This window comes from Melopsittacus undulatus, chromosome Z (assembly GCF_012275295.1).
Source record: "Melopsittacus undulatus isolate bMelUnd1 chromosome Z, bMelUnd1.mat.Z, whole genome shotgun sequence".
Lineage (NCBI taxonomy): Eukaryota > Metazoa > Chordata > Aves > Psittaciformes > Psittaculidae > Melopsittacus > Melopsittacus undulatus.
The window spans coordinates 66,207,130-66,234,233 of NC_047557.1; the positions used below are offsets into that span (position 1 = coordinate 66,207,130).

Below are 27,104 nucleotides of genomic sequence, written 5' to 3' on the forward strand. Positions count from 1 at the left end.
ACTACCACATCTCTCTCATTATTTCTGTTCATTGCTTCTTATTCAAGCTAGTTCTGAAGGGAACAAGAAAACAGTTTATATTTAAATTGCTGTCTTTAATTGTTTTCCTCTTGAAATATCCTTATTAATATGACACAGCATAATTTTTACTAGGAGTATGGATTTCTCAGGTCCTGGAGAAGGTTAATGCCAAACAAGAAAACATTTTGAAATTCAGAAAACTTTCTGCAGTGTGAGGAACTTGACACACCTGTGTGTGAGAAAGTTTTTGTTTCACAGAAACCATTAAAATCAGAAGAGATAAAGTTCCTCTGATTTTTAAAATATGTTGATGAATAATGAGCACTTCACTAGCATGAAACTTAGGGTGCTGCCTTGCTTAATGTATTTCATAGCACTTACCCTTTTCTGTTATTTAACCTTAAATTACTCAGTTCAATTATTAGTGTATATTTAAAAAGGGAAAAGAAACATTTCTTGCAAGAAGTTAGTTAGAATGCTAGCTACTGTTTAGTTTAACTCACTTAGATAAAAGATAGAATCCCATAGTGAGTGCAAGCCTTGGCTTTGAAAATATTCCCTATAGCAACTGTTCTTTTCTTGTAAACTAGAGACTACTTTTTTCTTTTTTTTTAGCTGTTATTTTTAATAGGCTTGTTAGTAGTACCAAATACACAGTATATGTTCCATTTGAATTTTTTTTTATTTTCATATCAACAAAGTCCTGATGTCATACAGTTTACATGCTTTGCCCTGATATTTGCAAATACAGTTCACTTATATGCAACTATTCCTAACAACTGTAATGAACATCATTTTGTTTCTTAAGTGGAGGACCCTTTATTGTGAGAATCATGCAGGCGGATTCTTACACAAGAGGTGAAATGAAAGACAAAGTAGGACCTAGCTTCCTCCTGCAACGCTGAGCCACAAATCATCTGCTGAGAACCAAATACTGTCACACAAGATATTTTTCTCCAAACTCACCAATCAAATTAATTTCCGTTAGTCATCACGTCTGAGTACTGAAGATGGAATGAGTTTTTCCTAAACAAGGCATTCTCTTTGGAATGGAAGTTAGAGCTACAAATTTTATGAGGGCTGAGATGTCCATGGCAGTTTTTCAGTTTTCCTCTCTTCAGTGCTGAAATTTCAGTGCTGGAGCTCAGAAGACTGTTCAGGTATATAATACTGTCAAGTCAGTAGATGAAGACTTTTCAGGACCTTACTATAAAAGATATGTCATAATTTTATTCTTTAACATGTGCTGCATTGTCAACATGTTGCAGTTCCATTTGACATCAGTATGAATCCTGCAATACATGTTTGTATCTTCTTAATTATTTTGTTTTTCCCTCTGCAGTTCAGATGGAGAAAATGGAACAGATGAAAAAAGAAAGGGAGGAAAATTGCCTACAGTGTTGTTGCAGACCCCTATCAGTGAAACGGAATATTTTGATGATCAGAAGAAAGTTGATGTTGCTAGGTAATGTCAGAAATACTGTCAGTTTTCTTTTAGTCAGAAGGGATGCTTACAACCCTTTCAAGAACCTACACTGAATAGCAAGATTTATCAAACATCCTACTTGCAAACAGTAAGCAGAGCCACATTCCAGGGGTTGCTGTTGCCCACCACAGTCAGAATTTAGACTTGGCCTGCCCTAGCTTCCTTGTTGGAGGAAAAAATACATTGCACTATTTCATACTACTAGTTACATCCCTTTCACAGAAAATTTCACAGGCAGTCAAACTGATCTGCAGTTTGAATACTGAGCTTTTATCAGAACACTTTCATTCTGGAGTATTGATTGATCATGGTAAAACTATGACATAAGTTTTAATTTTGGACTCTGTGCTGTATATTGCATCATTATTGTAATGTCTCTGCAAAAACAGTAATTCTTCCTTTTTGAAGAACTGGAATGCATTTGAAACTCTTCTAAAAGAAAGCAAAACGATATTAAAATCACTCTGGGAGGGCCTGAATACAAATTTTCCATCCCTTTTACTTTGTCATCTGAGCAGACAGTACAAAAGTCAGCAGTTAGCCTGACTGTGGTTTTGGTCACAAGGCAGATATTTAAAAAACATCAGTTTCCTGAAGCATTTTCAAGATTTGTTGGGGGTTTTTTTCAAACTCTCCTGTAACTGAATGTGTGCTGGGCAGGGATTGGCAAAAGAGCGTTTTTTTTTTTAAAAAGAAGAATGTTCACTGTTCCTTTCAGTTTGAGCAGTGCTTGACATACGCACACAAGTATGTGTACAGTGTATTTTAGAGGTTTCTTCTGTGAGGGGCCACTTGAGATCTGCAGCTGGTCCCCCTGCTACCTGAATCAGCCCTGCTCTACAATCACTTTTTTAAATCCAGCTGCATCTCCATTACACTTGGGGATTCCTTACAGCTTTTACTGGAAATCCTGAACCTCTCATGTTTAGGAAAGTAAAAAAAAACTTACTGTGCAGTATAAGATGCAGTAATGGAAACTTTTGTAGTTTATTCCTTTCCCACTTGAATCTGAAGCATAATGTGCTCTTCAGGTCATTCGGTACAGGAGTCCTGCATTGTGATTTTCATTTTGCTCCTCAGTCCTGCTCTTCAATCTACATCTGAAGGCCTCTAAAAAAATGCTTAATATGATTTTGTTCTGTACTAAATAGCTCTCAAGAATAATGTTTGTCTCTTTCTGATTTATGAAGCTGTTATCCCACACATTCTTTTTTTTCTGAACAGTCCATGCCATTAACTTCTCCTGTATGAAACAAACAAAATCTTTCCCAGCCATCTGCAAAGGCTTTCCTCTATACTTGTTCTGCTCTAGAGTTGTTGGGTTTTTGGTTGGTTTTGTTTTTCCAATATGCATGGCGAGAGCTGTACAGATGCAGCCTCCTATACAACTGGCACTCATAATACCATTTCATCTCCTCTAGGATTGCCAGCAAATTTAATTACTTCACTGCACTGTACTACATAGTTTATAGCCATTCTCTAACTTGTGCACCTGTTTTTTCTCTGTTGCACTTTCCAAATGTGCTCAGATTTTGTAATAAAAGTTCACAGCTTTCTGTATACTACCTTGCACTTTCGGCTACCAAGTTTTACCTTACTTTATCTGACATTAGTAAGCAACATGCATAGTGTTAGTATTTCACATTTTGCTGAAAAACAAACAAATGTGGACCCAAGCACTGTGGTCATTGATTAAGTTGTAAAAATATCTTGAACTTTCTTTACCTTTTTACAACTAGTAATTCAAGATATTATTTCTGAATAAAAGAAGACCTTCAGTAAGAGTCAGCATAGTTTAATAATAATAATATATACTCCTCTTTATTGCTGTATAATCCCTGATGAATCAGATAATAGTTATTAAAGGATTAATATGTTTCATGGAAAAGCACATCCTGTTAGTAACTTACCAAGACTAGTGAACTGAGGCCAAACTGACAAGAGATGCCTTTTTGTATCTTCAGGAGAAAGAGCAGCACAGATAGTCCACTCCTGACAATGGATATCAAGAGTCACCCCAAGATTGAAAGGAAAAAACGTGCCTCAAATCAGGTAAGCCAGAGGATGGGCTTATTTAATCATATATAGCAAGAATAAATACACACCTACCATGAGAGCCTCTTTGTTTAGCAATATTATAGTTCATGGTTGTATAAGGACGTAGGTTCCTTTTTCATCAGTGTGTTATGTACCATCAGAGTGTGGGTGTAAGCAAAATGTAGATTTAATAGTCATATAGCAAAAATGAGAATTTATCGTAAGGTGGTCAAAAATGAGAAGGTACTGCAAGAACAGGAAGTGGAGTGGGTCATTTGATTTTAATACTGTCTAATAAGGTATGTGTCTCTGGGTGTGGGCTTTCTTGTTTTTTAGCTGAAGGCAAATGCACACTTTCATAAGCTGTTTCTGGATGTTCCTATTGATGAGCCACTGAAACAAAGTAAGTATTAACTCCCTTGTCATTGCTAGCTGTGGATCTAAAATAAAGTTTCCTGCCAACTGTGGTGATGTACAAGACAGACTACCTAAATTTTAAATACCTAAAACTCCAGCTGCCTAGAGCTACAAGGCCTTCGCTTGCTTGCAGTAGGTGTTTTTGTTGTAATCTTGCAAAATTTAAATCTTCAGAGGCTGGGCATCTTTGGAAATCATAGCTCCCTTTGCACTTCTTAGCAGAGTAACCTAGTACATTTTTTGATACTGAAGCTTCCTTACTAAAGGCGTTACTTGAGACATCACTGGTCAAGTGACTAGCTGAAGTTTTTGCTGTTGATGATGCTTTAAGATCTAGAATACTTCTAGAACTTGAAATGTTTAAAGATTCTGCTGTTCTCTGTGGTAGTTATAACACATAATTCTACATAGATAGGTATAAAAAATTTTTCTTGAAATGAAAACAGTTAATGAGTGAGAAATGCTTTGCTTAATGGCTGTGAAGTAAAAGTATACTACTTTACACATGTTGTACCTCTTTGTCACTTAGTCTAGATAACTGCTATGGATCTAAAAGTTTAAATCTAAAACCTTTTAGTTAAACTCTTCACATTTACGTAATATTGTTACCTGAAAGGTAGTAAAAACATTATAGGTAGTAGTCTCTCAGAAAGAATTCTTGGCTTCTGGGAGCCAGTTGCATGTTTTATGCATTTCAGTCTTTGCCCTTCAGGTATTTTGAGTCTAAACTTAGGCCTGTGAAATCTTCTGAGCCTGTCAGTGTTCTTTAAACTTACTGAGTATTTCAAGGTTTGACAATATTTATCAAAAGGTTTGGAATTGTTTATCCAGCTTTGGAAAAAGAGCAAAACAATAAGCCAAACTTATAACAGCTGGCTTGGATTGTGGTTACCTTATATAGAGTGTCTATTTGTTTCAGGCTTTACCTGTGCTCTTCAGAAAGAAATTTTGTACCAAGGAAAATTATTCCTTTCTGAAAACTGGATTTGCTTCCATTCTAAGGTTTTTGGTAAAGACACCAAGGTTAGTAAAATCTTTATGTACATAAAAGTAATGTTATTCCTTAACACTTTGTTCACCATCAGAAGTTCATGTTACTATGCAAGGCTAGAGCACTACTAATACTTCTATGTATTACTGAATACAGTCACTGTTCAGAAGTGATGCCGGAAAGTCACGTTAGAACTGGAGCCATATTACTAAAGATCAAAGTCTCTCTGGTAAAGACTTCCTATCTGGAAAAGAAACAAACAAATGAACAAACAAAACCAAAAAACAAACCCCAAACAGATGAAAGGAAAGGATCTTACATACAGCAGTGAGAGCATTACTTACCCCATGTAGCATAAATTATACAAAAATGTTCCCCTTGGGGTAAGTAAGTATGGAAAAGAGGAGGAAGGGAGGCTGAGAAGTATGAGAACTGTAAGTCTGTAGATGGGGAAATGGAAGTAAAGATCAGGGATATTCAGATATTAAAGAGGCTTCTGAGTTGAGAGGCAAAGTTCTGTAAGGGATAATACTAGCACTCCTGCATAAACTGAGAACAGGGAAAGAAAATCCAATTTGCTAGGTTTTTACTTGTGAGCCTAGTATAAAGAGCAGAAATGAGATGTACAGTCAGGAAGATCCTAATGTACCAGATGATCATTTACGCTTTCTTGAGACAGATATGACCAACCTAGGGCTTGGGCCCCTGTGGTGAATAATATGCATACAGATAAAAATAAATCCTTTCCAAAAAAGATCTGTGTTGATTTGGAGCATTTGGAGTAGTTCTGATTACATGAACCCTGCTTTGATTTTGAGTTTTTATTGGGTGAGAGCTGGATTTGCTGGAATGATATCTTTGGCCTCTTTCTCAAGTATTTCCTTGGACATAGTTCCTGGTTAGATCCAGACCTTCAGTGAATTGGGTGTCAAAAACTGTTTGGGAGTTCAGAGTATTTCATTTCTCTGCTGTCATCTGTTTTGGTGGGACACCACCTGTCTTTGAAATGGCTTTTAAAAAGCTGGAATAGGCTTACAGAATGCTTAAAATTATTAACAATACATTGTTCATAGTGACCTTATGGGTTATTGTTTTACTGCTTGGCCTAAGAAACTCAATTGTTGTTGATTCCTGGTTAATGGATTCTGCTAGTCAGAGGCAGTACATTAATGCAGATGTTGTGTATGTTGGTGAAAGCCATGTGGCACCAAGGAAATAAAAGTTAACAAATGGTTGGATACTGTAGCAACTATCTTGGCAATTAGTTTCATTAAAATTGAATCTGATGTATTAGCAATCCACCATTCGCCAGAAATAAATAAGACTACTTCAAGCTGTAGGACAGCTTTCTAAATTCAAATCAAGCTACATACTTACAAAAATCTAGTAGAACCCTACCAAGTAATTTCTAGGGAAAAAAGAAACAAAATAATAATGATGTTATACTAGAAAAATTGTCTTTGTCTAGAGGGCTTAAAATGCAGAGGTGTATACGTATTTATGTGTACAATGAAAAGGAGAAACATATTACATGACAAGGTAGAGTAGACAGTATTTGTAGATGTGGCTATAGTGATATTCCAGATTATTCAATTCTGGGTCATTGTTTTCAGAAAACATTACAAAGAAAATAAAGAATGAAGGAGATACACTTGACCATTTACTTCGTGCTTTCTCTGTCCCTGCAATACACACTTGAAACTTTTTTTCAGTCACATACAACAGGCACATGTTTTTAGGAATAGCATCAACAAAAAAGCAGGAAAATCAGGTAGATAATGAAAAATAATACAACAGAAGGAGGAAATCAAGTTTGACAGGAACATGCTTAGTAGTCAGATACACTGACAAAGTTTCAGAGAAAGGTCTACATGTTCTAATCAATTTTTCAACATAAATTCTTCTACCTGCAGATTTATTTTTTTTCTTGAAAGATTTGGTGGAGGGAATAGCCATGCAAGTCAGGAGATTTGAGTCAGCAGTGTAAACACTGAATATTCAAAAATTAAAGACTGGTTCTGCAGGATTGAATAGGCTTTAAAAGACATCACTATCATTCTAGATGTTTCTGGTTTATTTATATATGTTGGCCTTGAGTCTTTCCTGGAGATGAGCATTTTCTTACACATTTTAGTTGCTCTCCAAATTGCCTGCAGGTAAGCCTTGTTTCCTGAAATAATTATTATTTTATCCAGATAAAAATAAAGTACTTCGCATTGATTTTACCATTTTAATCTAATGCTGAGGCAACAATGAAGTAAGCAAGTACTTAATCCCAAGTAAGTACACTTTAGCCTTGATTAATGTTATCCATCAAAATAGCATGCAGTAGAATGTCATTAACATCTCTGATTTAAAGTTCTCTGAGGTGAACTGAACCAAATGCAAAACTTCTAAACTGCTTTTTTATAATTACTGTTAGCAGGATTTTAGCTCACAAATCTGCTAGTCTGGCTTTGGTTTGGTTTGTGGTTTTGGTTTCTTAAAGTTGTGCAGATTCTGTTCTGGCTGCTTGAAGATTCTGAGTTTTTCTTATCAAACATACATCATAGCTGCTGCGTTCACCCCACTCCCAGAAAAAGCTGTTTTCTAAAAGTGTTGCAAAAACTCTGTGGAATGATACAATGTCCAGTTTAAGAAGAAAAGCTAAAGTCCCTGTTTTCAGATAACATGGCTTCTGAAGCAGGACTATAAGAGTTGATATGATAAAACAGCAATAGAACAAATGCTAAATAAAACAGATTTTTAGACCCAGGCCTGGGGCTAAAAATAATTAAAATCATATGCTTTGGGTTGGTTTTGTTTTTTTCTGCCAGCACATTTTAATGAAACTGTGTACCAAGAGTGAATTTCTATCCCTTACATGACAAGGAGGTGCTTGACTAGCTATGCTCCAACAGTGGTAGCAGTCTTTTACTCGGACTAATGCATGCAAATGCACTGCTTTGTTACATGAAACAATTTTTCATTTCATTACTTTGTTTCACTGTTCTGAACAAAACGTAAGGTAACAAAAGGTTCTGAACAAAGTTTTATGAAAGTATGGGCAGAGTAGCTTCATTCGCCTCCTGCACTGGCGTGTTTTTAATTCAGTGCTGTGATCGCCCATTTGGCAATCTTTGCATACTTTTAATCTTGCTGCCAAATTACTTGGGTAGTTGTGACAGTGTGTGCTTGAGAAATTTTTAACAGGAGCTGTATTGTATTTGCTAACTTGCTAAACTTAAGGCTTTTCAACTGGAAGTCAGACCAGGTACTTGGTCCTTTGTAAGATGGGGTTTACAAAAAGACCTCATACAGAATATCAGAAGTTAAGTACTTTGAAACTTAGCAGGCGTTACACTTGTAGGGCTGGATGTAAAGCCAAAGCAGGAAGGAAAACTGAGAACTTTTCAATGTAAATGTAGACAGTCTGGATGGCACACATAGGAATCCATGTAAGTCAGTGAGTGTATAGATACTGGATCTTTCAACATTACTGAAGGACAAGCTGTTTACTCAGGTGCTCATTGCAGACTGAAGTATCTGCAGGTCATGAGAAGACTTTTATATTCGTTCCCCAGCAAGCTTTTCTTGTCTGACGTGTTTCTAAACAAAAAAGACTCACTTTGAATGGTTTGTTCTTCAGATCTACAGTGAACTGAGCCTGCAGTCTTAAAGAGCCAGAAGGGGTAAGGAAAGGAAGACACAAACAAAAGCTTGGATTGTCACCTGATAAAAACAGAAGTAGAAATAATTGAGAAATAGTAATAATCTGAAACCACACATGTTCCTTCTGAAATATTAGTAATCAGGGACATAGTGGAGAAATCTTTGGAGAATGTTTAAGGGCTTTCTTATCACAGTTAGTAGGTTGGCTCCTTGTGAAAGAGCATGCAGGTTTATGTGTGCACACTGGGGCTCTAATGCTATGTTGATCTCATTTTAGATTAGTATACCTGTGCTCTCAGTGACACTTTTGAAGAAAACCAAAACTGCCCTTCTTGTGCCAAATGCTGTGATCATAGCAACAGTCACAGATAGGGTAAGTACTGGTAGAGAGTGAAGCTGATTGCACTTTGCCTGCTTTCTTTTTCCTTTCTGTTTCTACTTTTCCCCTCTCTGCCCCCCACTTGGCAGTAATATGGGGGATTCTTGAAAGTGCCATGTGGCCACTTAAACAGCTATAGGAATTGGTCACATGTGGACATTTAGACTCAGGACCTTGGAGGATCTGGTTTCTTAGGGAATTCTAGTGTCTGCCCCCTCCTGACAGGCAATGACCTCTTTTTTCCCTTTTACTCCCTGTCTTTTTTTCCATGGATCTGCAGTAAACAAAACTGTGTAGAACTTGGTGAGAAATTAAGAAACAGAATAATAGAATCAGTATTTGCCACCTGCTCTCGGTAATCTCATTCCCTGTTCTCCAAGATTGCTGTGTAGTAGCGCTGAGTGAACTGAGCTGGATCAGGAAGTGCATACCCGAGGTTTCCTGCCTTATTGGGAGTTCTGATAGTATTCTTTCACTTACTTGGGTCTCTTCCCTCACAAAATGTGGTTGCCTGCGATGGTACTCAGTGAGGCAATACAGTTGCGTGAGTAGGAAATGTGACTATTCTAAGTGCAGGTTTAGAACCAACCCCTTTGCATTGCACAGACATCTTATGGGTACAGGAGACTGTTCAAAAACTGAGTTGCAGTAGTTGATTTGTGTTGGTTTTTAGTTTTTTCAGTTTGGGGTTATGGTGTTTGGTTTTGGATTTTATTTTGTTTCTTTTATTGGGTATTTTTTTTAGTGGGATTTTTTTTGTGGTGGTTTGTATTTTTGCTTTGTTTTGTTTTTAAGGGGTAGATTTAAAAAGTATGCAAAGTCTTATTAAAAAAAGAATAGATCTGGACTATGCTTCGATCCCTGCAGTGGAACATGGTAACTTTTATGTGCCTGTTCTGTGTTTCTTGTGATTAACCTCAGGTCATAGGCTTAGAAGGAGTGAAGGTTTTTCCTGCTATGTGTAAGTTCTTGACAATAGTTACTTAATCAGCAAGACTGTCAGTTTTATTTACATAAGAGAAAGGTTTTACTGTATGACTTTTCTCAAGCAGTTTTGAAACTTTTGTTTTTCAGTACATGTTTGTCTCCTTACTCTCCAGAGATACCACCTACAAGCTATTAAAATCTATCTGTAGACATCTTGAGGTAGGTACCAGTGGCAGTATGTAGCTTTGTGTTCATTGTTACTGCTTTACTGTTTTTAAATGCTAGGTAGTTTCTGAGTGTTCTTGTTAACACTGCTGCTTTTTTTTCAGGATATGAGCATGGGCAACAGTTCAAATCCCTCTTCTGCAGAAAACAGCTTCAGGGCTGATCGTCCTACAACTCTGTCCTTGGTAAATGACTTAGATGATTGTTCTTCTGCTGTATAGCACCTTTCATTACAAGTACTACTTAGAAAGTCTGAAAAAAGAAAACTGAAGGAAATCATGGTGTGTGTTTCCAAAACTTCCATGAGTTTGTTAACATTAGGAAGCAGTGGGAATGATTAGCATAGGTTTAATTTGATCTTATCACATGCACCATATATACATGCATAGGCTTTGAGTATATTCCAAAGTCTGTAAGCTCTACATACCTCTCTTTAGCAGTCAGGTTTCACAGCACTCTGTACTGACTTAAAGTTGCCTCTTCCTCTGGCATGAACAAATTTTGAAGTTGCAGTCATTTCTCTGTGAGCCAGTTCAGACATCTGAAAGAACTGTGTAGCCACATGTGATGACCAGAGTCTAATTCTAGTGACACCTGTCCTGGACTTCTCAGTTTGTCTAATTTAATAGTCTGTCTTTTGCACACAGACTTAATCTTTTCACTTAAGTAAAGACAGGGAATGAGACGTGAGTTCTTGTGATCATAGGAAGCTTGTTTTGCCAAGTTGATCTCAACATCTTGATATCAGAGATTGTCAATGGTTAAACAGTTTTAAGTCTGTAATTCTTGGTTCAGTTTCTAAAGAGAGGTCAGTGAAAATAAGGTTGCTTAGACTTAGAACTTGGCTGACTTTTCTGGTGACTCTTTCTCCCCATCAGGATTTCAATGAAGACTATTCTGATCTGGATGGAATAGTGGAGCAGCGGAGACAAGAGATGGAAGAATCTAGCAGCTCAGGCTCACAGACCCCGGAGCTGGAATGCTTTGAAGGTGAGTGGGATCGTAGACCCCCAAGAAACTGAGAATGGCTTAGCTCTCAGTTCTGCTTCTGTAATCCCCCCCTGAAGGGAGTCCTAGAGGGTTCATGGTTTCTAAGGTCTTCCTCAAAGCCACAATAGCTGCATTTTCATTATTATCTTCCTTTGCAATCCAAACAGGCAATGACTTGCTCAGCAGTGGATCTGATCATCACTACTGCATCCAGTTGCTTATAAATGTACTATTTTGCTCCCACATCCTCCATCAGTTATGCTAGCAGAGATATAATGTAGGAGATGTTCCTCTTTTACATAAAAGAAAAATGAACAAGTAAAACTCCCTATTGTAAAGTAGTTCAAATCACAGTGTGACTTCTTCTAATCTATGCAAATAATATACTGTACTGTGGTAGCTTTTGATCATCAAAAAAAGTTATTTTTGAGGTGTTTTTGTGAGTTTGTTTTTTAAAACCTCATTTTATTCTTTACAGTTCTTAAGAACTTGAAGATACCATCCAAAGCTGCTCCTTCTTAACATTGCTGTTTGTAATCTCATATGCCTCAACTTCTTCACCTAATTAGCAGGAATACTGTGTAGAAAGTCACAAGTTCATAAGTATAGCAGAATTTGGTTTATGTAGCACATGCTGGATGTTATTAGCAAAACCTAGGGTATTATTCTGCTGTACAACTAATATATTAATGTGTTGTTATGGTATTATTACTCCAGGTTCTATCTTGACTATAACAGAATTAGTATCATAAAAAACTTTTACCCTTACTTTTAAATTAAATACTGCCCTTTTTGTAGCAGTTTTCTGTCCCATTAGTTTTAATTAATTTTTCTTTTTTTTTTTTTTCGCTATGTGTCTTTTGTTCAGCAGTATGATTTGCCTGGTCTTTGATATTTACCATTTGGTGTGTTTGTGAAGCAGTAACTAAATTGTGCTGTCATCACTTGTGACATGAATGCTTCTGAATAATGGCTTAACTTGCTGTCTTACTTCTGTACGTCTAGCAACTACTTCAAAACTTCCTGTTTCCCTTTCCGCAAATAAAAACCAATATCCAGTTGAAGAATCATCCTAGGAAAAGGAATTGAGGGGTGAGGGAGAGCACATCTGTCACAAGTGAGATTCTATTTCTTGTGCACCATTAGGGCAGTCCAGGGTATGAAAGTAGAGCCTGAACAAAATTGAGTGTGACTGGATTTTTCTGTTTCCTCTCTTTCAAGACATCATCTGTATTTAAAAAACAGTCAAGAAATGGGAGATATAATCTCCTTTTTAAACTAACAGTTCAATATGTCTGCTTGACGTTGCTATTAAAGTCATTTGGAATCATTACTCTAAAACATTCAGTCCTTTTGGAAGATAACTTTTGTGTCCATATAATCTTCTGGTAATTCAGAATTTCCATTGGTTGCCACCTTTCAAATAATCTAGAAATGTAAATACAACATTCATCATCCTTTTCCAGTCGAGGTGCTTCTTTATATTCTGTGATGATGTGGAGTTATATGTAAACTGTTTTAAGACTACTAAACTAGCTGCTGCTTTCTGGCGAAGTCCGTAAGTGCTCCTTTTAAAATCCTACGTGTCCCCAGCTGCTTGAGTAACTTAAGCTACAACAACTTTCTTTGACTTCATATTTCAGATTTATTAAACATCTGGCTTTTGACAGATTATCATGTGGTTGAGACACAGACTCACTTGAAAGTTTCCAAGACTGAGGCAAAGCCTGTTCGTTCAGATTCACATGGTAAACGTGGAAGTGACGGAAAAGCCCAGAACAGTCCTCAAAATGGTAAAGAGTCAAGGGCAGATCTTCAGCAGGAGTTAGTTGAGATAAGTTTGCATAATTATGTCAGTTCACAAATTTGGAAAATCTCCTTTCTGTTTCTCCTTCTGTTTATATAATCTGTTGAATGCTTCCAAAGCCCATTTGTGTGCTGTGATCTGCTTTGATCAAGCTGAAAAATTGTTTCTTTTCTTTGCAGGCCATTCTGAAGCCTTCAGGTTCTTCCACAAAGTGAAGTCCCAAAAGCTGTTGTCTCTGAACCATGTACTTGTATTTTATGCAGTTCTGTAAGTGAGCAGTTAATAACAAGATCATCAAAATACTGGGGTTAATTAACATAATCTAAGCTTCACTCAAAAAAAGGAAATTATTGGGAATTGTGGCCTTTATAGTTTTCAGAAGTAGAATTGCTGGGGTAGGCTTATTTAAGAGGCATTTATTTTTAAAAGAGAAGGGTTTTTTTTATTTCAGGAAAAGTTGATCTTGCAAGTAGTTAAATGATTTTATTTTACATATTGCTTAGCAAAGTAGTATTCAATGCTCAGATTTTCATAACTGCCTGAATGCCACTGAAATTCCTGAGCTGTTTATCAGAATGGTACCTTTATTATTCAACATATACATGTAACAATTCAAATAAATGTCAGGTACCAGTAAAGAGTATATTAACTGATGTACATTATTTTTCTCTCTTACAGTGTCTGTGTATTAATATTTTCTACCTTCTACATGAGATATAAAATCAATGTGCTGGAGGAACGTCTGATTTCCATCACATCCTTTGATTCACATATTAAGGAGTAAGATATACTCTGTAAAATTTTGGGGGCTTAATATCTTCCAGTACCTGTCATGTTTATCTGTTTTCTTCACAAACTGTGATCCTGTCGTGCCATCATGCTACTTCCTTGTCCTGTAGTTCTTCTAGCCTTATCTCACAGCTTTCTGTTTAAGAATTTCAGTATGAATGTGATATGTCATGATGTACTACTGCCAGGAAAATGTTTCAGATATCTGTTAGTAACTTCACTGTAAACTGCTGAAGTGAGCAGTTTCTTTCCAGAGCAGTGATTCTGCGGAAAATACGTAACTTCCGTCTTCAGTCTTCGTATCATTTGATTAGCTTAAGATGACAAAAAGTACTTCATAATCTTTGGGCTAATACATCTGACTTTCTTTTATAATGTTTTCTAAAGCTTTTGGCTGCCTATTCTCTTTATAAACTGGCATTGTTAAATTTTTTAATTATTTCTAATCTGTGTTGCATGGATAGGTGTCGTGGTTTAAACTAAATCTGCACAGTTCCCCCTTTGTTCCCCTCCCCCCTCCCACCTTCCCACTCCCGGAGGGATGGGAAGGAGAGCCAGAGGAATACAACTCCCACGGATTGAGGTAAAATCAGTCCAGCAATTAAGGTATAACAGAAATAACTACCGGTACCAATAACAAATCAATGTTAGAGGAGACAAACAGGGAGAGAGAATAGGATACCACCCGCCGCCACGAGGCCAGCCCGGAAGAGAGAGCTCACCCCTCCCCTCCCGGCCAGCTTACAGTTCCCTCTCCGATCCCAGCCCAGAGTGTTAACCCCTTCCCTTCCGGCCAGCTTCCAGTCCCCTCCCCGAGCAGGACGTGCTGTGGTATGGAATACCTCCCCGACTAGCCCAGACCAGGCGCCCTATCTCTCCCTCCTCCCTGGCAGAGCATGAGCTACTGCTGAACCCATGACAATAGGAAATACGGAAAATCAAATGGAGAGGCAGTGCAGAGGCATACACTACAGCGGCACGCCACTGTGAGTTGTATCAGCTTCTTGCTCCTCTCTTAGGACAGAAGGCAGTTAACTGGATGCTTCTGAGAATACTAACTGATTTATTCAGCATTAAATTTTGCACTAACACTTTGACTCTTCTTATAATAGTTTTTTTTCTAAGCTAATCTGCAAAACATGCCTTCAAGTAATTTGTAAATGTCAGTGCAATATCTGCTGCCACATGCAACATGAGTGGGAATGCTCGTTAAGCACCACCTGAAAAACAAGACTGGGGAAATAAAATTAAAGATGGTGCTATACCCAGGCTGGGTGAAACTGTCTACAGAGTGTTTCAGACCTGTGGCAAGCTATTGAATAAGTGCGTGTTAATTCAGGTTTCTTTTGTGATCTATTAATGACAAAGAGGTTACTGGTAATGCTCTTGTGGTCATATTGAACAATGACTGTGCTGCTTAGGATCCAGCTGCTCTCAGCTGTCTTCTGTAAAAAGCAATAGGACTTTTATGCATGTGTTAGAAGACAGAGCTAGGTTCTTGATAATGGAATAGGAAGTAAATGTTTTTTTATCTTAAAATACAAATGCAAACCAATAGTGAAAGGAGAGGTGTAAACCTCTCTCTAATAGGCAATGTCAAAAGCCATTTTTCCACTTTTGGCATGTTTTTATTAGCAGCATGCTGTGCCCCTCTTCTGAAGCACTCATATGTGACAAACTCCTGTTTTCTGTTGCTCTGATCCTAAGCAGTACAAGGTATTTAATGTGCATTTTTAGAGTGTTAAGGGGTTGGGCTTTTTGATTTCCCCCAACTCGCAGAACAAGGAACTTTTCAACCTTTTTCTAGTGGAAATAGCTGTAAAGTTTTCTATCCAAACTTCTGGAGAATGAGACTGCATAAAGAATGCAGTCAAAAGTGCAGAAGTGACTTAGGCCTTTGTTTCTGTACAAGTACAGTTAACAATGTCGCCACTGTATTCCCACCTATATGTATCTCTCAGTTCTTCTTTTCTTTTTTTTTTCTGTAAGACTTACATCTTCATTCTGTTCGATAGACATCCAGTGCACCATGGTTTGGGATCTCATCTGCAAATTAATGCTGATGAACTTTGTGATGAGTTAACTGCTAATCTTATAACATTGGAAAAGGTAACTTCCTTTATGATACAATACAAATGCTGATAAACTAAGCAGGTTTTTGCTGAATTTCTACAGTCTCATATTTTGAAAAATTACAAGTTACCCCTAGATTTGATACCAGAACCTGTCACATTTTCCCAGACAAAGGCTTGGGTTTTGGACTATAAATTAGGCCAAGTACAAGCATTGATATGTTTTATATTATTGCCTTGAGCTGAGGCCTACAGCTAGGAATACTAATAAACCGGACACTTCAAGGGAGATTATTGCATGTAATGGTCTCAAATTTTTTTGTCCATCAAGGCTAAGAATTCTGAACTACTATTTGATGAACTTTTCTGTCTAGGGATTTTGTTTGAGGGCTTGTCTGTTTGTTGGGGTTTTGTTTTTTTGTTGTTGTTTGGTTTGTTTGTTTTGTTAAGAAAAATGATGCTGACTTCTATATGTAGTCAGCTTCTTCATATGAAGTGGCTGGAATCTACCTGTTTCATTTTAGTAAAACAATTTCTACTGCACCAATTGTGTAATATATACACAATTGTATATATTCCTTGTCATATACCTGACCTTTACTTCTTACTGTCCTCTAGTTGCAAAACAAAATATACTTGCTGACTTAAACTGGAAACCTATGCAAAAGAAGAGTGGGTGTGCAGACCTTATTTCCACTTCAGGTGGTGTGGTGGGCTAACTTTGGCCAGCAGTTAGACACCCACCCAGTTGCTCTCTCACTCCCCTGCCCTAGCAAATAGGATGAGAAAGCTCGTGGATCAAGAAAAAGGCAATGAGGTTGCTTACTAGTTACCATCACAAGCAAAACAAACTCAACTTGGGGAAAATAAATTTAATATAGTTCCAGTTAGAACAGATTTGGGTAGTGAGAAAGAACAAATGATACAACACTACCTTTTCTTCCCACTTTTTCCAGGCTCAACTTCACTCTTTCACTCCCAACTCCTTAACCCACTCCCTGCCCTGCAAATGGGGCTAGTAAGGGGCTACAGTCAGTACATAACAATTTTTCTTTGCTGCTCCTTTCTTTCCCCATTTACCCCCTGCTGCAGCATGGGCTCCTCCAAGGACTCCAGGTCTTCAGGATATAACCACCTCCTCTAGAATGGATTCTCCATGCGCTGCAGGTGTCCTCTCTGCCATGGAGCACCTTCTCCTCTTCATAGACTTCGGTGTTGCTTCAGCTGTTTCTCATCCTGTTACTCTCCTTCTGTCTCTCGCAGTTTTCCCTTTTCTTAAATATGCTTTCCCAGAGGCTTCACCACCAGCTGTGCCCTGCAGTAGGTGCACTGGAGGCTGCCGGCAGGGATGTCTCCAGCGTGGGGCGGCCCATGGCCTCTTCCAGGGACCACTGCCTCTGCAGCCCCCTGTCCCACCCCTGCCGCCAAACCTTGACAACAGTACAGGAATATAAAATATCATGTGTTGGGAACACACACACTGCCAAGCATGGAAGAAAAGTATTAGTGGACTGAAAACAAAAGTTAGTTGAATTACTGTGTGCTTAAGTCACATGAGATACTGTTGCCTTCATTTCTAAAACTGAGTGCACACCAAGATCTTTCAACACCGTTTTTTCCCTAACCAATTTTCTCAAGTAGCATAAAGCTAGGGTTACATAACATCATTTGGTTTTGTGTGTAGCATAGGTTTTAGAGACTGCCAAAAAAAGGTTTCTGCCTCCACATCTCCACCCCCTTGACTGTGTAAGTCTAGAGTAATGCCAGCATAACCACTCTGTATGTCCTGGGTAATAACAATATGAATACAAGGGGAAAATGCTTACCAGATGATGACCAGTTAAAATCTTTAGCTGAATTAGGTCATTTAAGAGGTTATTGCTTTCCAGCTCTCTGGGGCAGGCTGGCAAGATGGTTGATGGGAGACCTTGCTTCATTTCAGTGGGAAACCAGCCAGCTGTTTGCAGTGGGGCTAGGCACTTTCCCACTCCCTTTTATGGTCTTTGCTTGGAGACACAGTAAAAGGCAGCTGGATGGTCATATCATTCAGCTCTTCCCAGAGAAGTGACCCTCTTTCCCGAATTAACTTTAGTCATGTGCTTTTTTCAGTTAGTGCCTATGGGGTTTGCCTCTTAAAGTCTTATGTTGTATTTGCCAAATACTCAAGACACAGTTGACTGATGTGCACATGAGCTAAAGGAGTATTGCCTGTAGCTGTATATTACCACATCCCAGTCCTCTCTAATCTAGATGAGCAGTGGTTAGAACAGGATGTTTGACCCTACTGTTCAACTGCAAAACTAAATCTTTTCTAAATTAAATCCTATTAAAAATATAATAGCTTTATATTCCCTAAGCAAAGTTACTGGAGTTGCTTAACTGCTTTATATGCTTCAGTGAAAAGGGCTAGTAATTGGCTGGAGCTGGCTTCAGCAGCAAAGGTAACATTGGAGTTCCAGTGTAACTTGTCATCAATCCCCTCATTTCGTGTGTGACTGCAGCAGTGTAAAGCAGAGCACAGAAATTAGCTAGATGTAAAAACTAAAAATTATTCTCCAGTTAAAAAATACTCAGTGCAAGAGTATGTTGCAAATTACTTTTTCAGTGTGACCTTGTGATTTTTACAAGCTCTGCTTCATCTGTGGAGCCAAGTAATTACTTGGCCAAGTTTTGCTTTGGCATATAAGTGTATTCAGCAGGTTGCTAAAATGCACCATGTGTATCAGAGGATAAAGCATTAAATTTGGGGTAGAAAAACATAGCCAGATATTCTTCATTCCCTCATTCTTATGTAGTTTGTTAAAAGGAAATTTCTCTGAGTGTGTTAGGTGACTCTTAGAAAATTAGATGCTTCTTACTGTTTTCCTTTCCCCAAAATACCCCTCTTAAAAAAATCACTAGAAATAAAAGGGTAGGATTAAGAAGTAGTATCATTGAACAGGAAGTACGATGTTCACAACAACAGCCTACAACTTCTCTAGTTAAAGCCTGAAAGTATCTGACTAAACCTTCTGTGACAGTGACTGCTAGTTACCAAGGTAGAGAGCACATGTGCCAGGGTACATGACACACTATAGTCCCCTCTCCCTCTGCTTTGAAAGACAAGGAGATGAAAGGTGGATAAATATGCTGTGTGAAATAGGTCTGTGCAAATCATCCTTGAGGGTGCAAATGGCTGCTGTTGTAGTTCAGTGTAACTGAGGGAAGATAACCTCAGTGAATACACTAAATCTGGCAAATGTGCCATACCTGCTAATAGTTAGAAGACCTTATTTTGGTGCACACACATCACAGCCAGCTGTGTAGCTGAAGCTTTTACAAAACTATTTGAATTACCCACTTAAGAACTGCAGCTTTGAAATTTGAGGCTTTTCTTGGGTTTTTATCAAGTTCAAAATAATTGGGTTTCTTGTCCCTTTCTTTCTAGCTTTAGTTTTTCTTCTATCTTATTTTCTCATAGCAAATGAAGGAGAGAGTCTACAGGAGGAAATTGCAGGAGATACTCATAATGTGAGAGCTGCATGTGCTGCTGCCTGATCATATCCATATGTTTCCTTGACTCTAGTATAGGAAGCATTTAACATGAATACCTTAGTATGAATAGTTGGGACAGAATTAACATGCACACAGAGTGTATTAAATAGCGTCTTGATTGTTTGGTATCCCTTTAAATGAAGTATGTACCTCCCAATTATTTTTCTCTCTTTTTCTAAAAGATACAGAACAACTTACAAAAACTACTTGAAGATGATGAATGAAGCTTCGAGGTTCTTGGACTCATTCAGACCTCATTCTTCTCTCTTGACAAACAGTTCCAAAAGAGCTCTGCTGGACAGAGTTCAAGCTTCTTTATTTTCAGTCCAAGCCAAGCTTTAAATTACTGTAAAACCTATGTCATAATGCAGAAAGTCAGTTTATTCTTGAGCATGTACCTATACGTTTTGAAAACATACATGTTTTGATCTATGTGTATCTATGTTTTGAAAATATGGGGATTTTTTTCTTCTCTTTTGTGTGTGAATTAATGGATTTTATAGCTTGCTTGATCTTAGACTTGCTTACACCAGGGTAAACCTGGTTCATCTCCTTTTACCTCAGCATTTGCTTTCTGCCTACTGTCATACAAGTGTAAATGGGAAGATTTCAATCACGGCTTATGTGCTGAAGTGTTGTGTAAATGATCTGGTATCTGTCTATGCTGTGGTTATGGACCAGTGCTGTGCTTTTCATTTTTATACTTTGTGCCCTGGCATCCCAAAGATCAGAAAGCAAACACCTCTGGATTTGGTAACATGAAGTTCTGAATGTTCGAGGTGTGCTCCATTCTCAGGTGCTTTAAAGAGACTCAATTCCATTGCATTGCTCCTGAGGGTAAGGTCTGTTTCTACTGGGGATTCAATTTCCATCGAAATCAGCTTGAAATACGTATGGACTTGCCAGCTTAACAATCAAGTTGCTTATGAATAGCAGTGTGGGGGATGACATATCTGCACAACTTAGAAAACTGGTAGGATTTTTTTGTTTACTCATACAGTATCTCTCCTTTAAGTTAATCAGTATGAAGACCTTCAGTCTGCTTTTCTTAGAGTTGCGTGGCGTTTTGGATGACTGAGCAAGTGCAATTTATGCTCCAGTTGTTGGAAATCTAGTCTTAGTATGTGACTCCAGGGACCAGATATTTCCACATAAAGGAATTGGCAAATTAATGATGCAGCAATACAAACAATCAGTAGAGTGAATAAAAAAGTGGACACATGCTATACTATATCATACTATTTTTTCTACCATAGTGCCTAAGATAGGATAACTGGGGAATTTTAGTTTTCTGATTCACCAAGCAGGCTGGGTACTTTTTAAAAAGCAGTATTTAGGATAACAATTAGTATCTGTAAAATAACAGTATTGTTTGTAATATGCTATGCATTTTATAACCATTTCTGTGAAATGCACCTACTTCATTTAAATAAAGTTATTTAAAACTACACTTTGTTATACTATAATTTGGATGAACTTAAGTTCTGTCCATCGGATTTAGTCAAAATTCATAGTAAATCGGCTCATTCCTCACAGTACAAAACCCAGTACCCAAAACAAAGCATTATGATGCGCTTCCTCTCATTCAGCTGTAGTCAAGATCTTCCCAGACTAGAAGGAGATAACAGTAGAAGCAAATTTCACCCTCAGAGTTTTGAGGAAATCTTAAAATCATAGAATAGCCTTGGAAAGGACCTTAAGATCATCTAGTTCCAACCCCCTGACATTAATAGGGGCAACTCACTAAACCATGTCATAGAATCATAGAATCATAGAATAGTTAGGATTGGAAAGGACCTCAAGATCATCTAGTTCCAACCCCCCTGCCATGGGCAGGGACACCTCACACTATGTCACCCAAGACTCTATTCAACCTGGCCTTGAATTCTGCAAGGGTTGGAGCATTCACAGCTCCTCAGGCAGCCTGTTCCAGAGCCTCACCACCCTCATAGTAAAGAACTTTTTCCTTGTATCTGACTTGAACTTCCCCTGTTTAAGCTTGAACCCATTACTCCTTGTCCTACCACCACAGTTTCTGATGAATCATAGAATCATAGAATAGTTAGGATTGGAAAGGACCTCAAGATCATCTAGTTCCACCCCCCCCTTGCCATGAGAAGGGACACCCCACACTAAACCATATCACCCAAGGCTTCATCCAACCTGGTCTTGAACACTGCCAGGGATGGAGCATTCACTACCACCCTCGACATTCCAGTACCTCACCACCCTCACAGTAAAGAATTTCTTCCTTAGATCCAGTCTAAACCTCTGCTGTTTAAGTTTCAACCCGTTACCCCTTGTCCTGTCACTACAGTCCATAATGATTAGTCCCTCCCCAGCATCCCTGTAGGCCCCCTTCAAATACTGGAAGGCTCCTATGAGGTCTTCACGCAGCCTTCTCCAGGCTGAACAGCCCCAACTTCCTCAGCCTGTCTTCATATGGGAGGTGCTCCTGTCCCCTGATCATCCTCGTGGCCCTCCTCTGGACTTGTTCTAACAGTACCATGTCCTTTTTATGTTGAGGACACCAGAACTGCACACAATACTCAAGTGAGGTCTCACGAGAGCAGAGTAGCGGCACAGGATCACATCCTTCGACCTGCTGGTCACACTCCTTTTGATGCAGCCCAGGATATGGTTGGCTTTCTGGGCTGTGAGTGCACACTGAAGCCACCTCATGTTCATTTTCCCATTGACTAACAACCCAAGTCCTTCTTCGCAGGGCTACTCTGAATCTCTTCTCTGCCCAGCCTGTAGCTGTGCCTGGGATTGCTCCCACCCAGGTATAGGACCTTGCACTTGGCATGGTTAAACTTCATGAGGTTGGCATCAGCCCACCTCACAGGTGTGTCAAGGTCCCTCTGAATGGCATTCCTTCCCTCCAGCGTATCAACAGAACCACACAGCTTGGTGTCATCGGCAAACTTGCTGAGGGCACACTCAATTCCATTGTCCATGTCAGCGACAAACATATTAAACAAGACTGGTCCCAACACCGATCCCTGAGGGACACCACACGTTACTGATCTCCAGCCGGACATTGAACCACAACTCCTTGAGTGCGGCCATCCAGCCAGGTCTTTATCCACTGAGTCATCCACCTATCAAATTGATGACACTCCAATTTAGAGACAAGGATGTCATGTGGGACAGTGTCGAACGCTTTGCACAAGTCCAGGTAGATGACGTCAACTGCTCCACCCCTTGTCCATCACTTTTGTAGCCCCATCATAGAAGGCCACCAAATTGGTCAGGCAGGATTTTCCCCTAGTAAAGCCATGCTGGCTGTCACTAAGCACCTTGTTGTTTTTCATGTGCCCTAGCATGCCTTCCAAGAGAATCTGCTCCCACATTTTGCCAGGCACAGAGGTGAGACTGACTGGTCTATAATTCCCCAGGTCATCCATTTTCCCCTTCTTGAAAATGGGGGTTATATTTCCCTTTTTCCAGTCATCAGGAACTTCACCTGTCTGCCATGATTTTTTAAATATGATGGCCAGTGGCTTTGCAACTTCATTCGCCAGCTCCCTCAGGACCCGTGGATGGATTTCATCAGGTCCCATGGACTTGTGTACGTTCAGGTTCTTAAGATGGTCTCAAACCAGATCCTCTTGTACAGTGTTCCCAAGGTCTAGGTTTTCACAGTCTCTGCGTCCGCCTTCCAAGACTCGGGTGCTGTGGTCAGAGCCTTTGCCAGTGAAGACCAAGGCAAAGAAGCCATTCAGAACCTCATCCTTCTCCAAGTCCTGTGTAGCCAGTTCTCCCAAAAGTTTCTGGAGGGGGCCTACATTGTTCTTAGTCTGTTTTTTAGCCACTACATACCTATAAAATCCCTTCCTATTATCTTTAACATCCCTTGTCAAGTTTAGCTCCATTTGGGCCTTAGCTTTCCTAGCTTGGTCCCTAACTTCCTGGACAACATCCCTGTATTCATCCCAGGCCACCTGTCCTTGCTTCCACCTTTTATAAGTCTCTTTTTTCCTGAGAATTTTTCTCAGCAGCTCCTTATCCATCCAGGGAGGTCTCCTGGCCCTCCTGCTGCACTTCCTTCTAGTCGGGATGCAACACTGCTGAGCTTGTAGCAGGTGATCCTTGAATGTTAACCAAGAGTCTTGGGCCCCCCTTGCCCTCTAGGGCAATATCCCATGGAACCTTGCTAGGCAGGTTCCTGAAGACCCCAAAGTCTGCTCTCTTGAAGTCCAGGGCAGTGAGCTTACTGCATGCTCTTCTCACTGTCCTGAGAACCTCAAATTCAATCATCTCGTGATCACTGCATCCAAGACTTCCCTGGAGAGTCACATTTCCAATGAGCCCTTCCCTGTTGGTGAGCACGAGGTCAAGCACGGCACCTCTCTTTGTCGGCTCCTGTATTGCTTGCAGAAGGAAGTTGTCTTCCACACAATCGAGAAACCTCCTGGATTGCTTGTGCCGGGCCGTACCGTCACCCCAACAGATGTCAGGGTGGTTGAAGTCCCCCATGAGAACAAGGGCCTGTGAGTGTGAGGCTTTTCCTATTTGTCTGTAGAGTTCTTCATCCACAGGTTCCTCTTGATTGGGCGGTCTGTAACGTATCCCCACAGTAATGTGTCCCATCACCGATTTCCCCTTAACCCTGACCCACAAACTTTCTGTTAACTGATCACCTGTCCCCAGACAGAGTTCCATACTCTCCAGCCTATCCCTAACATAAAGAGCAACTCCCCCTCCCCTCCTACCGGGCCTGTCTTTTCTAAAAAGCCTGTAACCATCCATTCCAACACTCCAGTCAAAGGAGCCATCCCACCATGTTTCGGTGATGCCTATTATATCCTAATCCGCTTTTTTGTGGTGGCACCAGTAGAGATCTTGTGTACCAGTGCACCAGCCGGCTGTTTCTGGTGCAAGTGCATTTCCTCATCAGCCCCTTGCAGGACAGCAAAGCGGTTCTGGGTGGGTATAGCAGATTTAGGAGGAAGCCCCTTGCTTTTAATTGCTCTCTTCCTCCTTTTGTTGTTTCTTTTTGTTACTAATTCCCAGCTTCCCTGATCAACAGCCCCATCTTTCCTCCATTCGTTAGAAGGGAATCTTGAGGCCCCTGTGCTGTTTTGTCCTGGAGCAAGCAGTCCTGCTTTCTCTCAGCTTCCCTCACATCTTGACAGCATCCCGTAGCTCAGCCACCTGCTGGAGAGGGCCTCCATCAGGGAGCAGCGAGCACAGCCCTGCCCATTCTGCACCTTTCCCTCACAAGACCAGTGCAGGCACTCTCCACACTCCGAGCTCTGCACCACAGACTCCCCACTTACCGGCTCTGTCTGGGTGCCTACACTGGCTGCAGTCAGGGCAGCCAGGGCAGAGCTCCCAGACTGGACCCTGGTCGTACAGCGAGTGCTCACCATCCCGCTTGCCTGCCCGTGCGAACTGCCGCGCAAACTGCCTCGACCTGCTCTGTTTGCCCGCTCTGTTCGCAGAGCTCCCTGGGTAGATTTTTAACCACTCACAGTTGGTGCCACTCCTCCTGTCTCCGCCCCCAGTGAGTCACCTCCTCGCGGGAGCTGAGCTCTTGGGCAAGTGCTGTCGAGGACTTGAGGCTCCCTCCTCAGTGGCTCTTGTCTCTCTGTGGTGAGGAGTCTGGACACTGATCTCCCCCAGCTCCACTCCGGTGTCACAGGCATCCTCTCTCAAGCTACTCCCTTCAGCAAGTCCTCATCCTTGTAGGCCCCCTTCAGATACCAGAGGGCTGCTGTGAGGCACATGTTTGAAGCACAGCTTCTCTTCTCCAGGCTGAACAGCCCCAACTTTCTCAGCCTGTCTTCACACAGGAGGTGCTCCAGTCCCCTGATCATCCTCGTGGCCCTCCTCTGGACTTGCTCCAACAGTTCCATGTCCCTTTTACGTTGAGGACACCAGAACTGCACACAATACTCCAAGTGAGGTCTCACAAGAGCAGAGTAGAAGGGCAGGATCACGTCCTTCAACCTGCTGGTCACGCTTCTTTTGATGCAGCCCAGGATATGGTTGGCTTTCTGGGCTGCGAGCGCACGCTGCCAGCTCATATTGAGTTTCTCGTCGACCAGCATATATGTATATACACCCATATATATATATATATTTTTTTACATATACACTTATATATATCAATAAATATAACAATGTGTATATGTATAACCAATGGGAATATATATGTATCGACCAATACACACACAAACACAAAGAGAAAGATCATTCCTTAGTGCATGGACCAATCGTTATAAAGCTGCTGAGTCCTTCCAGTCCATGATGTTGGGCTCCATCTCTTGTAACAGTCTTTCAGAGCAGGAGAGGCTGTGTGCAATATTGGATTGTTTCCTGCTGATGAAACCGCGGAGCTCATCTGGTTTTGACAATGCTCATTCTGTGTTGCGATGATGATCAGACAGAGCTCAGGGCTAGTCGCTGGTGACCTAAAGATATCTAATTGGTGGGATATAAAAGTGCTACATAGCAGGCAACAGCATACAGTTGCGTTCATTGGCTGTTTTCCCCTAAAATATGATCCCCCTGAGGATCTTCTCCATCTTCCCGCATTACCCACCAGGTATATCTGGGTTCCTGATCAAAAGCAATCCCAGGAGTGGGTTTGCCTTTACCTGAAGCAGGAATAACCCAGACTGTCTTTCCCAGCAAATTCTTTATGTGCACTGCAGGAACTTTATCCCCTTCTACAGTATTTAAAAGTTCTGACTGGGCTGGGCCAGCCCTGTTGGCAGATCTTCTGGTGTTGTCCAATCAGTAAATATGTATCCCAATGCTTGAAAGTTCCACCACCCATTGCTCTCAGTGTAGTTTTTAAAAGCCCATTGTACCGTTTGATTTTCTGAGGCTGGTTCATGGTAGGGGATGTGATATACCCACTCAATGCCATGCTCTTTGGCCCAAGTGTCTATAAGGTTGTTCCGGAAATAAATCCCATTGCCTGACTCCATTCTCTCTGGGGTGCCGTGTCACCACAAAATCTGTTTCTCAAGGCCCAGGACAGTGTTCCAGGCAGTGGTGTGGGGCACAGTGTACGCTTCCAGCCATCCAGTGGTTGCTTCCACCATGGTAAGCACATGGCACTTGCCTTGGCAGGTTGATGGCAGTGTGATATAGTCAATCTGCCAGGCCTCCCCCTGTTAGTACTTCAGCCATCATCCTCCATACCAAAGAGGCTTTAACCACCTGGCTTACTTTATTGCAGCATATGTTTCGCACTCATGAATAACCTGGGCAATAGTGTCCATTGTTAAGTCCATCCCTCTATCACAAGCCCATCTGTATGTTGTATCTCTGCCCTGATGGCCTGAAGTGTCATGTGCCCACCAGGTCAAAAGTAATTCACCTTTATGTTGCCAATCTAATCCATCTGAGCCACTTCAATCTTAGCAGCTTTATTCACCTGTTGGTTGTTCTGGTGTCCCTCAGTGGCCCTCAAAAAGTCCTTGGTCAGAGTAAATGAAAGAACTTAACTCCCACAGGTTGAGATAAGAGCAGTCCTGTAACTAAGGTATAACACAAAACCACTACTGCTACCACCAATAATAATTATAATAATAAGGGAAACAACAAGGGAAGAGAATACAACCGCTCATCACCCACTGACAGATACCCAGCTCATCTCGAGCAGTGATCTCCCCCTTCTGGGTAACTGCCCACAGTTTATATACCGGGCATGACGTGCTGTGGTATGGAATACCTCTTTGGTTAGATTGGGTCAGGTGTCCTGTTTCTGCTTCCTCCTGGCTTCCCCTCCTCCCTGGCAGAGCATGAGACTCAGAAAG

General features: G+C 40.4%; 1 protein-coding gene across 4 annotated transcripts in view; it reads left to right on the forward strand.

Annotated features, from left to right (window-relative positions):
- GRAMD2B (GRAM domain containing 2B) overlaps positions 1-20,776 on the forward strand; it is a 45,999-nt gene extending 25,223 nt beyond the window's left edge. Inside the window, exons 2-14 of one of the 4 annotated variants that reach the window (XM_031045323.1) lie at positions 1,364-1,486; positions 3,472-3,559; positions 3,881-3,947; positions 4,881-4,984; positions 8,881-8,976; positions 10,057-10,128; positions 10,239-10,319; positions 11,013-11,124; positions 12,768-12,917; positions 13,111-13,198; positions 13,610-13,711; positions 15,710-15,829; positions 19,509-20,776. In XM_031045323.1, the coding sequence (XP_030901183.1) occupies positions 1,364-1,486; positions 3,472-3,559; positions 3,881-3,947; positions 4,881-4,984; positions 8,881-8,976; positions 10,057-10,128; positions 10,239-10,319; positions 11,013-11,124; positions 12,768-12,917; positions 13,111-13,198; positions 13,610-13,711; positions 15,710-15,803 (1,177 nt within the window). In that variant the 3' untranslated portion in view covers positions 15,804-15,829; positions 19,509-20,776. The remainder of the gene's footprint in view (positions 1-1,363; positions 1,487-3,471; positions 3,560-3,880; positions 3,948-4,880; positions 4,985-8,880; positions 8,977-10,056; positions 10,129-10,238; positions 10,320-11,012; positions 11,125-12,767; positions 12,918-13,110; positions 13,199-13,609; positions 13,712-15,709; positions 15,830-19,508) is intronic. The other 3 variants (XM_031045321.1, XM_031045322.1, XM_031045324.1) reach the window with 3 other exon arrangements.
- Positions 20,777-27,104: the final 6,328 nt, after the last annotated feature.